This window comes from Phaethon aethereus (assembly GCF_964289735.1).
Source record: "Phaethon aethereus genome assembly, chromosome: 3".
NCBI classification, from domain to species: Eukaryota; Metazoa; Chordata; class Aves; order Phaethontiformes; family Phaethontidae; genus Phaethon; species Phaethon aethereus.
The window spans coordinates 8408581-8424239 of NC_138576.1; the positions used below are offsets into that span (position 1 = coordinate 8408581).

Consider the following 15659-nt stretch of genomic DNA (forward strand, 5'->3'; position numbering starts at 1 on the left):
ACAGCAAACACAAGCTGAGGCTACCGGGCAAAACACGGCTAATGTTATCGGTGACTTGGAGGGCAGGTGAAGCAAGGGCGCGTTCCCCATAGCCGGGCTGTCAAGAGGACTTAATAGTGAGACTCACCGGGCTGTGAAATAGTTTTCCACGGAAAATGGTGGAGACCCTATCCTGGGAGTACCTGTTCGCCTGGGCTGTCATGTCAGCGGCTGGAAGGAGCCCACCTGGGCGAGCAGAGCTCGACTCCCCCGCGTCCCGTGGCGGAGCACCCTTTTCGGCTGTACGCGGAGCTACCGCGCAGCCCCCTGAGGGTGGGCTGCCGCTTCTTCCCTGCCCCGAGCTCCTCACCTGAGCGCACCCTCATCCCTCGGCTCAAGCCTTTCGGGAGGCGGCAGCGGCTCCACCGCCCCGGCGGGTTACGGCCGGGAGCACCGGGTCAGGCCCGTCCGGCTCCTGCCAGCTTCTGACAGGCTTCGGGCAGGTCACGGTCCGGGCCCCGGGCCTCAGTGGCCGCTCGGCCCTCGCTGCGCACCCGCCGCCGGGCTGCCGCCACTCGGGCTCCGCTGCAGCCCTCAGCCCCACAAGACAGCGCTCCCCCCGCCCCGGCTCCCCTGGAAACCGCCGCGCCTGCTGCGAAGCCGGCAGTAGCCGGTTTCCCTCCGGTTGCGCGGGGCGCCCCCGGCCGTCCCCTCCCCGAGCACGGCGGAGGGGCACAGCCAGGCGCCCCACGGCCGCCTCGCTCTCGGGAGACGCCGCCGGCCGCCACCTCCCCCGCGGCTGTCAGCGCCAGGCCTATCGAGCGCGCCGGCGCCGTGCTAGAACGTACGCGCCGGAGGCCGCTTCGGCCTGCGCGCGGCGGCGGCAGCGCCGCCGCAGCGCCCCCTGGCGGCGATTGCCGGCCTCGCCGCGGACCGAGGAGAGAAAGAGAGAAGGGACAGTAATGGCGGCCAGTTAGTGCGAGACTGAGCCGAGGAGGCGGCGGCAGCGACGGGAGGAGCCGGCGCGGCTCCGTCTGTGGCTCTGCCCGGCAAACCGGCTTCCCCGGCGGACTTTTTTTTTTCCTTCCTCCCCCTCCCCCCTTCCCCCTTTCCCTCCCCTTCCCCTCCCTACCCGAGCTCCCGCCTGTCCGCCCTCCCTCCTCCCTCCGCGCCGGCAGCGGCAGCGGCAGCAGCGGCGGCAGCCCCCCGTGTCCCCCCTCCCCGGGGCCATGGTGAACACCAGGAAGAGCTCCTTGCGCCCCCTGGGCAAAGCGGCGGCCGCTGCGGCCGGAGCCGGCAGCCATTTCATCTCGTCCCGGACCCGCTCTTCCAAGAGGGGAACCAAGGCAGATGCGGCCGGGCTGGAAGAGACGGCGGCAGCGCGGGTAAGGTCTGCAGGGTTCACGGGGGACTGGGAGGGAGAGAGGCGGGGGACGGTGGCAGCGGCGGTGTGAGGGCCTCAGTCGCGGAGTCGCTGGGGACAGCGCCGCTGCTGCTGGGGGGGCCGCGGGTACGGGAGCTGGGGGGGATTGCCGAGACGGCTGTCGGCTTGAGGGAGGGACAGCGGAGCCGGCGGGGAGCCCGGGGTGAGGAGGGACCATGGAGCCGGCGGGGAGCCCGGGGGGGGGGGGAGCGGCTGCGGAGAGCCGCCCCCGCCGCGTCCCAACTGGTTCCCCGCTCGGCGGGGAGAAGGCGGTCCCCACCGGGGCGGCTAGAGGCGGCAGACCGCTGACAGAGGCTGGGGGCGTCTGTGGGGCGGCCGGGGACACGGGAGGCGAAGTTGCTGCCGCCGGTGCCGGCGCTGGGCTGGGGCGGGCAGGGCCGGCGCGGCGGCGGCGGCAGGCTGAGGTCCGGTGGCGGCGCGCGCTCCCCCTGCGGCCGCGCGCGGCACTGCGCCGGCTGCCAGACAAAAGTTGGGAGCTGCGCCCGCGGCCGCTCCGCCGTCTCCGTCTCTTTTTTGTCCTTTTTTTTCTTTTTTTTTTTTTTCTCTTTCCCTCCCCCTTCCCCGGAATGACCTCAGTTCGGCTGCAGCAGGTGTTCGCGGCGGCTTCGACGGGAGAAAGCTGATGTTTCAGAAAGGGCCCTGTTTTTGTGACACACACCCCCCCCCCTCCCCCGCCAAGCGCGGAGGATGTAATTTTTGCCGTCGGGCTTAAGTTGAATGCTTTCCCAGCGTAACTTACTACAGTAGCTTGAGTTGTACGATGTAATGGCAAGTGAATTCTACAGCCTGATTTGGAAAAATTAACATTTGGTAAATTCTAATTCGAAGAAAGAATGCGGAAGCCCCTTTTTTTTCCTTGTCTCTAAACAGATTTGTTGACAACAACTGTATTTTTTTTAAATTACAGGCAGGGCTGTTTTTTTTCCTTGATAAAACTTCATGTGTTGCTTTGAAGATTTAAACTAGTGTTTAAAGCTGCCTGATCTGCATGCATATTTTAAAAGCAATGTAAACATGGAAGTGAAAATTGAGGGTCGAAGTGTTTGACAGTCATGCACCAACTGACCATGTCCCAGCCTCTGCTAAGGAGCAAGTTAATCCGACAAGTAGAAAAACAGCAATAGCAGCCAGAGGCAAATCAGAAGGATGACACCTCAAATTGTCAGAAAACCTTTTGCCACATCATTTTAGTTTTAAAATACTATAAAAAAAAATAACAACTGACTGGATATTCTATACCTTCTGTGCTTCTCTTTCAGTTCTTCCCTTCCCCCAGTTTTACTTTTTCTTGTTGTCCCCTATTTCTTCCTTGTATAATTTTATTAGACTCGTGGGGATGCAGCACCATAGCTGTAAAAAGCTGTTCTGCTTGTTCTAGTATGCAGTTTCTGTTTATTCATATAGTGGGTCTTGTGGTTTGTGAGGCAAAGTTTAGTGTAACCCTTACTGGCTTACTTTGCAGGGAATTTACTGCTGCTAAAAGAAAAAATAGGTTGTGCTTCTTTCCAAATATTTTTCATCCATGGGTAGTATTTTTATACTGCAAATCATTAAAATGTTTAAATTATGTTATTGTCATGGTGTAAGGAAAGGAGGTTGTGCAAAATACTGTCATAAAATCTGTAAATACATCCCAGGGTGTTACCGACACTTCTAAATTAGCATTTCTTCTAATGTTAAGTGTATGTTTTTGTGTATGGGAATGGAGTTGTTTCACTTCACAACAAATCTCATGTATTTTAGGTAGATTTATTTTTTTTTTTTTTAAGATTTGATTGCTGAAGATGAGTAGAAGTTAGCCAGGAAGGGTTTTTTATTGGTTGTGGTTTTTTCTTTTCTTTCCCCCAGTGAATTTTGTAATATATGTATCCCACTGTATTTTAAAGTTGTCTTTGTACAACTGTTCTGATTCTTCATATGTAAGTATTTGTCAGTGATACAGCATCTTTCTGATCTCCCGAATCTTCTTGAAGTAGTGCCAGAGGAGGATTTCAGTGATTAGAACATAAATAAGTGTAGCAGTAGGAAGACAAAGCCTTTGCTTTTGGAAGCAAGTGTCGGGAGACAGATAGTGAGGCTGTGTTTTGTGCAGCAAGTGTACTGGGATCATTTCATGCAGTTGCATGTATTTTTTTCAAAGTTGACTGGAACAGCGTGTCCTTTTGAAATCTTTTGTGTGTCATGTCGGGAAACCAGCCTTACTACCAGCAGTTATTCGGGTTAATGGGCAGCTAGAGTTTGGAGCTCTGGCAGAGGTGGTACGCTTCTTATGTGCACTGTGTGACTTAATTTTCTTCCATGGAGTTTCTGACTTGGACTCCCAGAGAAATGCTCTTTGGTGGCAATGGTTGTAATTACCTTTCAGAACGTATCTTAAATGATCAACTGTTTGTTCCTTATTAGCAATAGAAACTGAATTAGAAATCTAATGGCATCCTGTAAGATGCTGATTAGACCAAATGAGTGGTTAGGAGTCGCCTTCCACCTCTTTTAGATCTATTTCCTTTTTCCTCCTTCCCCTTTTTTCCTCTTGGCTTTTTCTGGTGTACATAGGGGTTTTTTTTTCTTTTGCATACATTTACAAAGATAGGCTTGAATACCTCCTCTCTTAAGAACTTGAGTTAAGTTTCTAGTCTTTTGGAACAATATTATTTTGAGTTACATATTAATAGTGTCCTTTTTTGTTTGATCTGAATCTGGAAGTAACACGCATTCTGTGGAAGTGGGCCGTAATAGCCTAATGCCTTTATCCTATTCTCTGTATTCCCTATGTAGTACTTGCTCATCTTAGAGAAAGCAATGACGTCAGTCTTTGAAAAGTAAACTGTTTTGAATTATTGACTGGCGCCCATGCATTCAGTGATTGAGATGTATACGTGTGCATCCACTGACCAGAAGCTGGATTAAAATAAACAAAATCCCTCACTAAATGGATCAAGGAGCCAAGAAGTTTATTCTCTGAAGTGATGTTATACATAGCAGAGTGCCTAGAGAGGGTATGGAGAGGAAAAACGGGCCAATGTTTTCTTCCTGTTTCCAGCATTGATTTTTACACTATTTAGTAGAAATTGAAGCTATCCTTACATAAATTTATATTATGTCTTTGTATAATTTACATGTATTTTTTTCTTTCTAGTATTAAAACTTGATGGCTTTATACTAAAGCATTCTGAGAAGAAAAGTGCATCAAAGCCTTCCAAAATTTTCAGAAACAGAGAATTGTGGCACAAGGCTTACAAATCCAGTGGACTTCATTCATACCATGAAAGAACTGAGGATACTGTGACCATAACTGGTTAAATTTGTGCTCCAGATTTACTAATGTCTGATGTTTTCAGATGTTGAGTTGTGATAGTTGGTAACACTTATTTGGCAATTGAAGTAATTTTTCTCAGTCATCTCAAAACACAGATCAGAAATGTTGATCATGAAAACGAATGCATTTATTGTGAAATAAACACTCTAAATCATGCCAGCGTATTAGTTAGACATTTTAGAAATGTATATAAGATTAGCATAATTTAATTAGCCAAGAAAGCATTAGCAGTACCTTAAGAGCTACTTGAGGGCACCGTGATAATTGTAACACGCGATTCTAACTAAAAGTAGTACTGCCAACATCGTTCAACTTGGTGGCAACCTAGAGCTCTCCATTGTACTTAATTCCGAATAGGAGCAAACACAGACTTGAGGATTGACATTGAGTGCGGCAGTGTGGGAAGGTATAAAGCTAAGCTGCATTTTTGTGCTCTGTAATACCAAGTAAGTGTCTCTACCTTCTCAGTCTGTAACAATATTTTTTCTGATTTCTGGGTGATAATGCAGCTTTTGTAGTATAAGCTCATTGCTACGTTTTACTCCTTAAAAGTCTTTAAAGGTCAGTTATTGAAAACATAGAAAATGAACTTTGAAAAAAAAATTATTAGTTCTCTTAAAATACTAGCTTTAAACACACCCCTTAGAGCTTTCTGCAAATTAGATTTTCCTTTACGAAAGACTCTGATTCAGAATAGCATATTTTCTTTATCGTCTTTGCAGAGTGTCTTACAGTGTTCTGGATGTTCAGCAGTTTAGAATAAAGCTATAGAAGAGGTTAGTTTCCTCCTTAATGTTGGGAAAATTACACTTGCTGACCACCCACGTGTAAAGCTCTTCAGGGAGTAAAAGCTCCTCTCAAATATCTGTGTTTTTTAAAGAGCTGCATTGTCTTACTGTTCAAGTTTACAGTAACATCAATAAAGTTGCTGAGGCTAACGCTTTTACACTTCTTTGAAATGCATGCTGAAATACAGAGCCTTGTGAAGTTATTCCAAACAATTTCATTTAAAGGAAGATTCCCAAGAAAACTCATCTTTTTAGTGTGTAATAAAACGTTGGGTTCTTTCTGGTTTAGTGGTCTGTTGTTCTTTTGGGACTTAGCAGGAGAAAAATCAGTGATCTAAAATGAATCGTGCAGTCTGTTCTTTGGTAGCATGGTATTAATACATCTGTGAACAGTGGGAAATTGAGCAATTGTTGTAAGCAATCTATGTCCAAGTTTCTGTAAAAATACTATACAGTTAGCGTTTGTAATCCTTCCATGTTTCCAAAGGGGTGTCCTGAGCTTGAATTCTTCCTGTGTATCTTGCCAAATCAGTCTGGGCCACTACCAGGAGTCAGGACACCTCCTAAGCGTACACGGTTTGTTTTGGGAGGCAGTTGCGCATCCTGTTCAAAGCTGGCTGCCTTGGCTATCACACTGTTACAGGGCCTTAAAAGGAAGCAATCTAAGGACTAATCCAGTGAGTGAACAAGACCTCCAAAGAATACTCAGGAAATGGTGTTGATGTTTGGTGTGCTGCATTGCTTCCCCTGAATATCGGGCTTGTCCCAAAGTAATATTAATAAAAGCTGCTTCTCCAACTACCGTCTCTCAGTTTAAACTTCAAGCAGAAGGCTTAACCCATTGCAGTGAGAGATCCCATGACAGTTTTGCAAGAGTGGCAATACGGCTTGGGGTTATGCAAGATAATTAGCTCAGGTAATTACATTCTGATCACCTCCATCCCCCTGCAGTTTCAGTTGGATGTGGTATAGTTTTGCATACCCTGCCCTAAATTGTGGAGTATTTGCTATACTGTGGAAAAGTTTTCATCCCAATCTGATGATGCTTTAAACAATTTCTGCATAAAGCTTTATAAAACACTTCTCAAACCAAAGTGTCCAGCAAGTAGGCATCAGTGAGCCAAAGTTTTCACTGCTCTTATTTTGTGGCTGTGACGGTTTTAAAGGTTGCTGATTGCTTATTAGATATTTTAGCTCTAATGTACTACTTTGTGTGTGGGTAATATCACTCATGAACCCACTCATTGCAAAAGGAGTTGACTATTTTTTCAGCCTTTTTTATCCTATCTTTTTTTTACTCTTCATTTTTTGCTGCTTTTTCTAAACAGTTTTTCTGTCTCTGAGTTTACTTTTGAAATACTTTGTTACCTTTGATGGGATTTTCATGGTTTATTTTGACCATTACTTTTGCTTTAAATTGTTCAAGTGTTGTTTTGCATTTATACTTGCTTGGACTCTTTTCCAGAATAAATTTAATTTCTTCTTGCTTGGTAGCTATTAAAACAGGCCACTTTTCAACTAGTTGTAAGATTAATGTGTCATCTTCTGTAAGCTTTTTCGTTTTGCACTGCTTAGTATGTGGATGCTATAATAGCTTCAACTCCAATTTAACTAGGTATAAAGCAGGTAGCTTTAGTACTCCTACCAGAAATACAGAATTTATGAGCTTTTCCAAGTTCTGTAGTTTTTGTAGTCTGTTCTGAATTTTGTGGTTTTATCTTTACACTTCTAGTAGTATATATTAATGACCTAACTACTGTAAAGCTTTGGAAAGTTTGTGTAGAGTTGCACTCGGATCAGATGTTTCAGTTTGGGCATTTTCGTAATTTGGCAAGTGGGCTTTTTGCTTTTCTCCAACCTCCAGTCAATTGATTCATTTTAAATGGATAAGTAGTTGAGCTGAGCTACTTAAATAACATGAAATGAAGAAGCTGTTCTTTCTGTACACGTGAAAGAGATTACTTGCATTGAAATTTGTTGCCATGCTTCAGCAATGCCTCATTCCAAATACTTAATAACTACCTTCTTTTATTTCTCTGGTTTATCTTTCAGACCTTGAATGTTGTTTTTATTATGATTTAAATTTCAATACATTAATCTTAAGATTTCATATTACAATTTGATGCAATTTTGTTTTTTTCTTTTGAAGTACTGCCTTCAAGTGCATTGTAGCTAGAGATACGGAAGTGTTTTTAATCCCATGGTTTTTTTTCCACACAGAGGGCCACTTTCCTGTAGCTTCACTTGGTACAGACACTTCCATGCTTAGTTTACCGAGTCAAGTGCCTGGTCATGTCCAAACCTTGGGGAACTGTCTGGTCCAAGGGTTCTCTCTGTTCTACTTGATATCCTCATTCAGATCATTCTGCATCTTTGTTTAGGTTTATAATAGTACTAAAAGGAGGCCATGTCCTCCAGATTTTGTTTGGGATGAGGTTGTTCAGAAGAAAGAGGATGGATTTTTGAGGACTAAGGGTAGGAAAAAAAGTTGTTGTTTGAATGTTTTCATTCTTTCCACTTCTGAATTGTAATAACTCCTGAATATTTACATAAATACAATTTTTGCTTTGAAAGTCCTCGTTAACAGAATCTAGAAGCTCATGGAAATGGTTAATATGGTTCTGACCAAAAATGTTTTGCTTTTAGTCTTCCTTCAGTGTTAAATTAGGAGGATCAGCGGTTTGAAAAACTTCCAATATGTACATCTTCTAGAAAAATTTCTGAGGTGTGGATCCCTGTACAGCAAATAGATCTCTTCTCAGTAGACTTGTTCTTCTGAAGGTGTGCGATTTCACATGTGCTGCAAGCTGTTCACTCTGCAGTTGTGAAAACAAATAGACTTGCCAATATTAATGCTTGCCTGGCCATTTGATCAGCTGGATCAGGTTACTGGTCCAGCTGAAACTAACCCTCTTTCCACATCCTCCTGGTTCCCCATGCCTCCCCTTCATCCCTCTGATTTGATTAACAGCTGAAAATTCACAGTGCCACCCTATTGTTAATGAAGGCACAAAGGAGAGGAGAGGAACACTCATGGTGGAAATGCTTGGAGTGGGGCAATGATGGTGGGTGGAGGACAAACTTCAGCTCGCTGTTTATGGGCTCTGTCATAGTTTGGCAGAGGCTGCTCTGTAGCTTACTCTCCCTTTCTTTCATGAACCTACAATTAGCCTGTAGATTGCAAGAGTTTTTTGCATGTTGGATGAAAAGCTGTTGAAAGGTGCTTAATCTGGGTACAAACAGGTGTCTCTTTCTATTACAGACAGGGCAATGGTTCTAAGTGTGAAAATACACAATAAACAGTGTTGCAGGTAACAGTTTCTATTTTTAACTTGTAAACTTTTAACTTTTCTCAAAAGCTTTCCAATTTATTAAATAACCTGAATTCTAGAATTGAAGAGTTCCGGGAAATAAAATGTGAAGATATTGAAAAAATGAAGCAGATCTTCTCATGCAAAAAATACATTTTTTTTTTTTTTTTTTTTTTAACCTGAATGAGTTGGGAAGAATTTATTCTCCTGAAAAAGTCTAGATGGTGGTATTCTTTATATTCTTGATGGCTATTATTGACGTAAGCATTGTTCACTGAAAAAAACCAAACTCAGAAGCTGGCTGTTAAAGTAATTTAGATCATCCTGCAGTTGAGGCATTCTTTACTATCATTATCACCAATGAAATACAGCATTAATAGTTGTTTATTCCAAGATCATCAGGCACTTAAGCATGAATCTTGCTGTTTTTCCTTAACACCTGTGGAGAGCCAATGTCTGATAAATGACTGTGTGCAAACAAAGTGGAAATAAGAGAACTGCGGCCTGAAGATGGGTTCTTTTAAGGCACTATTGTCTCTTTTCCAGCTATCAGTAAGGTTAACAAACAAGGTCCTTAATGAAACTTGAAGTTCGTAGTAAGACAGTTAATGTGCTTTAATCCAAATACGTTTTTTCCCAGCTTCTTGTCATTTGAAGGCACAGGCAGTACACTTAGACTGGATTTTTAGGAAGCAAAGGTAGATGTTTAGCATGCAGCAGAACATAGTGTACCGACGTGAATACCGTCTGCTGTATTATGCTGTGACCTGGAGTTGAGTCATATTACCCTCTTCCCCCAGAGAAGTATATCAGGTCTTACCTCTTCCCACCAAGCAGCTAGTCAGTCCTCCCATAGAAGAGGGGCTAAGGGCATTTGCTAGGAAAATGTGGGTTGGGGTGGGGGGAGGAGCTTCTGGGGATGTGTTGGTGCTGGAGAGAGTGGGTAGTGCAGTGTGTCATCCTGAAATTAGGACACAGTGCAGATGCGTAAGGCAAGGTGTGGTCCCTAGTTCTGCAAATTTGCTGTGAGCATAACAACAGTTTTAGTCCTCCTTATTTTGGGGTGAAGATGCTATAAAGCAAAGTGGTGAACTTAAAAAAAAAAAAAAAATTAAATAGGATTTCAAGGGATTTACTAGATTCTGGTCAGATGACTATTACAGTCATGGTAGAAAATTTATATGATCTAGTTAATAGAACTTGGAACCAAGTAAGAGCAAAACTAAAAATATCTCAAAGAGATTGTGAAGTCTTTTTATTTTTTTTTTTTAATTGCTTAGTATGCCTAGACCCAAAATGCATTAGGAAGGACGCCTAGCGCTTAACCTAACTTTCATCAATAGATCTTAAAGTAGATCTTTAATGCAATAAAGTTGTAGAAGTTAATGTTTTAATTCATATTTTTTACCTTTGCAGAAACTGATACACAAGGGAGCAAGTGGCTTATCCAGAATCACTGGACAGACAGATAGAGAGTGTTTTTGGTGTATTTTATTGGTATGTTTGAAATGACGTTATAGTTTAAATGCAGAAAAAGCAAGTTATTTGTTAATTGGAAAGTTATCTGGGAGCAAAGATGAGTAGTTAGCTTAAATAATTGGTACCCTGGGGACACAAACATTTTTTTGTGAATACAAGTTTTATTTTGGAAAGACAACTTTTATCTTTTTATACCAGTGGGATGAAAATGTTTATTAAATGCATTAAATATCCCTGAGTATGTATTTTATTTCTTTTAATGGACAGCCCATTTCTGTAAGAACCTTGCATGAACTAGTAGGGGAAAAGTAGGTGAGATTTTTTTCACACGTACTTTAAAAATATTAATCCAGATGATTAGTATTCTGGGACATCTGAGAAGATATGTTGTTATTCACAAGTTACATTTTAAATTACATTAGAAGTAACTGGAGGACCTGCATTCAGTTTCTCCAAAGTTAGTAAAAATATAAGATTGAGAGATGTCTGAAGTCATTGTTGTCTTTTCAAAATGAAAAGGAGAGGAAAAAGTTACTTTTAAATATCAGAAGCTAAGAATTACGTAAAGTTAGAAGTGGAGGTTTTTGAAAACGTAGAGCTGAAACATTTCTTGAAAATGTTTATTTCATTATTATTAAGACAAAAGTAAATTTCGGGGTGCTTTGTGCTTGTTCAGTGGGTAACAAAGAGAACTAATTAAAATGGTTTGTTCTTTTAAGAAAATGCGGAAGAACAGGATTGATCAGTTGAAGACTGAATGTTAGTGTGTCTTAATTTCATATCCTAGACATGGGAAGAGGTCACAGAAAAGAGAAAAACATAGATGCTGAAAGGTTTAAAACACTAGGTTGAAAACTGTCATGTCTGATTTGTGAAGTTGTGTGAGCAATCATGCTACCTTTCTGGGCGTTGTAGAGAGTTAGTCAGAAGAAGGGTGTGACCCACAAAATGTATGGCAAGGAGAGCAAGTTTGACCATGGTGGAAAACTCAAAATACTCATGTCTGCATACCTGTGTTTTAATACAGCTGAACCTGTGGCAAACCAGATGGAGTCTTTTTCAGAAATGGCAAGGTGTGGTTGTGGTTTGGGTGTTACGTCATCCCTTGCTCAAAAACTCAATGAACTTGCGTTTGTGTACGTGGACATGACAGTGATACAGATGGTTCGTACTTATTCTGTATTACCAAGACTGCTGGATTATGGTTGTCTTGGAATGTTCAGACCAACAGTGTAGTGAGAAGTTCTTTAGACATTCTCCTGGCCATGAGATTCAATGTGCAATGGAAGAAACAAAAACCCCCTACCACCTCCCTGTCAGTATACAAGAAGTAGTCTTTGTATTTTAATTTGAAAAGTAATCAGCTACCATGCTTTAGCTAGCTGGTCCCTTGTGATATACCTGAAGGCAAGCCCTTGTCAGTGAGGACTTCCTTGGTATGTGGGTCCTTCAGTCATGCTGAAAGACTGTATCAGTGTAGTCACCTCTTTTTGAAGAGGATAGACTGAAAAGGAAGAAGTCAGTTTTCATTGATTTCTAGTTTGTGTTCTTTCAAAACTTAAGGACTTGTCTCTAAATGTTATAAATAAAGCTCTGTTAGTCTCAAATTATTATTTTGAAATGGAGGGGTGGATATGGAAGAGACTACAGGTAATATTCTATATCAGTGTTTTTGTAGCTTGTTTGTGAATGTATTATAAGAAACTTTTTTTCTGTCTTTCTCCTTTTCATACAAAGTAGAGAAAACATAGAGATAAGTAAGCATTGTGTTTATTTTATTGCTTTATTTACTTATTCATTTTTAGATTTGGTTTCTAGATTTATCACTACCATCGTTCAACTGCTTTCAGTGAATGTTACCAGAGTTTGCACCACTACCTCTGCAAGACTCTTGCTGTTGAATCTTAACTCAACAGCTAGTTTGTGGTATTCATTCGGCTGTCACATTCCATTTTACTCTTGAATCCAAAGATAATGAAGACTGTATTTTGCCAATCTAGACCAGGGATGATATCTGGTTAACTCCATTTATTTCCTTACTCATTATTAGTAAGAGTGCTTTCCATAAGAAGCTGTGCTGGGTTCTGCTTGTTCTGAATCACAGCTGCAGTTTGGTGGGTCTCTCATTTCTGTTAGGTCAGTACAGTTGCACTAGATTTTGTTTACCTCTTCGTACTTCCTGACATTATGTAAACTCATTTTTTGATTCTTCTGTGCTTGCTTTTTCTTTGTGGCTTTGGTGTGCTTTCAGGCAACTTCTGACATGATTAAGATTTTATTAATTTGTATTCTCTGCATTCTCTCAGCATGTGAGTGCATTTGCTTCAGTGCCAGTGTTTCATTAGGAGCTTTGAGTTCAGTGCATTGGTTCCTACTTCTGCAACTGCATTATTGATTTCTTAATTTTTAAGTTTGCTTGTATCATACATTTCTCTTTCTAGTCCCAGAACATTTTCATGATGTGTACTGTTAGGTAATAAGTTCCTGGGTTGAAACTGAAGTACTGTTTTTAATCATTGAAGGTATAAATGATTTGAGACCCATTTACTTGAGGGAGCAAGTTGAGTGCAGTGGAATCGTTAGACCTCTTTTGCTATAAATTGGAGGCGGTGGTGGATAGACTGCTCTCTGCAAAGGCTTCTCAGATTTAAATTAATTTCTTTTCTTGTTCTAGCATATCCCAATTTGGCTAATCTCTTGACTGTAATGAAAGCTCCATCTCCATATTTTACTGTAGGTAGGTGAAAGTTCTGGATGGCAGTCTAGGTGTGATTTGATTCCCTAAAGCTTGAATTTCTAAGATTGTCTGTTAACTGGAAAATGGAGCTTGGATTCTTATTAATATGTTTAAAATGTCAATGACTACTCATTGTAGTAGTTTGTCTCTACTTCACAGCAAAACATTTTAGTGCATCTTCTACAGCAGGTATACTAACTTAAGTTAGTATGTAGGCTTGACTCTTAAAATTTAGACTCGCTTTGAGCTTGCTAAGTTACTGTGTAGAGTTAATAAGCAGACAAATGAGGATCAACTGAAAATGATATCCTAATCAAAGAATCACCAGAAATTATTGCTTCTGTTAAGTAAATCACTTCGTTGCCAGTCTAGTTCCTTAGGCAACTGCACTGATGTGATCACATTGAAGGTTAGCCTGCCCTTCCAGTTTTTGAAGCTATTGGCCAGTATCTGTTCATTTGACAGTATTAGAGATCTCAAAGATACTCAGCTTTTTGAAATTTTGTGAACATTAGTAACTCAGTAGCAGAGGGAGACCTAAAGTAGCAGATTTTGTCTCCAGGTTAATCACTAATACTTTGTTTTACCTGCCAGCTGACCATTTGGCGTGCATGTAGCTCAGAAGTAACTACATCGCTCTAGTGCCTTTGGCCAATAAATAGACAGGACAAGTGAGAAATACTAGCTAATTCTGAGACTTGGTACCAGAGGCAGGGAACTGTAGGAAATGCAGAGAAAGGTGGTCATAGGAGACCTGGGAGGAGTTAGGATTTTTGCATGGGAAGGGGTAGAGATGGGGTATAGGAACCTATGCATTACTAATTTCACTGCTCACAAAATAGCTTTAATGTTAGCCCTTGTAAAGCTTCGTTACATGCTTATTCCTCTTTCTTAGCTTCATTTTCTCTGTCTCGCTGAGCCGGTTTAAAACTGGTTCTGTGGCTTACCTTGAAACTCTGCTGCTATCCTGCACAGGGTAGCTCTTGTAGTTTCAGAAAGTCGTTACTAAAATTGACTTGGCAATGATGTATTTCTGTAAGTCTACCAATAAGCTTATGACTGATTAAAGCAAAAAGTACATACACAAATGCTTACAGTATTCAGAAGTGAATATGTACACTACTAATTTTTTGTGAAAAGTTGGTATTTTGTAGTTGCAGAGTGTTATGGAAAACAGCTGGGTGGCTGCACATGTATATTGCAGTGCTATGTGAGGTGCAGGTGTTTTGTATTTAGGAATGGTGGTAGTATCTCTGCTATCACTTTGACTAAGTTTTAATTTTAGATCCCAAACTCTGCCTCATCTAATTTAAAGTTTTAATTATGAACTTCTAGTGTAGATATTATTTTGAGTTACACTGATGTACTTCCTGAAGAAGTGAAATAATGAGGAAGAAGAAAAAAGTGGGGGGGGGGGTGTTTTTTTTTTTGGCTGCTGTTAAATGATTCCTAAGGTTGAATCTTATTATAAACCTCTTTCTTTCCCTGGATTGAACTTTACAGGCTAACAGTTATCAAAGTGAAAACTATTTTTAAAATGAGATGTGAACATGAGCTTGTTAGCCTTTAATACTAGTTTTTGGTATTTTTAGTATTATCAAAAGTATTTACAAGTATTTATAGTATAAATGAAACCATATAACATTCAGTAAATAAATACTATATAATAATGAGTACCATATTTATTAGTTTATTGGTATTACAGGTATTTAATATTTGTTAAAATGTAGATAAATACATATTCTATATAATAAAATTTTTAGTATAATTCTATATAATATATCTATAAATAAATGTTAAGGTATCATGTAGTCAGCCCATTTCACTTGCAGCTTTCTGTTCCTGCAAACAGTGGTCTTGTCTTGTGTTTTTTTTTCCTTACATTATCTTTCGTACTTGTTTGATCCCTCAGTGAAATGATTTAGCTCACTAACCAGGTAAAAAGCTAGTCTATCAGAAGGAAAGTGAACTTTTGAAGCTGTAGTGAGCTGATTTGGTTTATGGGTGGATCAGAGAATCATCATCAGAAGATGAAAGGACATTGGAGTGGTGCTGTGTATGTAGCCTGGCAAGGGAGTGCATGAGCCAGCTGCTGGGTTCGGTGGTGCTGAGCTGTCTTGTTGAACTGGACCCGTATATTTGGATTTCTTCAGGCTTTGCCACTTTCTAAATACTGATGATTACTGTTAACTCATGATGTTATCTGGAGTACAAATCAGATTGTTGTTGTTAATAAGCCTGATGAACAAATAGGACTTTAGTGATCATCTCCTTGCATATAAGTAAAATTATCTTTTGTTCTTAGTTTAAGTGCTTACTGACAATTCCTGGACCTTAATAATTGGAAATTGGTTGCTCTGTTGTTGCAAGAGAGGATATTTAGATGTTTAATCCAGACTCTTTCCATGAGCTAAGATTTGTGGTTCATAGACTCTTGATTTTTTTCTTTTTTTTTCCATACTTAATCTTAACAGAAGCAGGTCCTCCAAAGTTTGCTGTCTGTTCACTTCTTACATACAGCTCTGAAGTAATCCCTTCCTACTATTTTAGAGTTTCTGTCTACATTACCTCTGATAAGCACAACAGAAAAAAAACGCTCTGATAT

The 15659-nt window shown here is 41.2% G+C and overlaps 1 protein-coding gene across 2 annotated transcripts in view; it reads left to right on the forward strand.

Annotated features, from left to right (window-relative positions):
* Nucleotides 1–1208: 1208 nt before the first annotated feature.
* Nucleotides 1209–15659, forward strand: part of ATAD2B (ATPase family AAA domain containing 2B) — a gene marked incomplete at both ends in the record, with an annotated part of 74345 nt that continues 59894 nt past the window's right edge. Inside the window, one exon of one of the 2 annotated variants that reach the window (XM_081997309.1) lies at nucleotides 1209–1415. In XM_081997309.1, the coding sequence (XP_081853435.1) occupies nucleotides 1209–1415 (207 nt within the window). The remainder of the gene's footprint in view (nucleotides 1416–15659) is intronic. The other variant, XM_081997310.1, reaches the window with a different exon arrangement.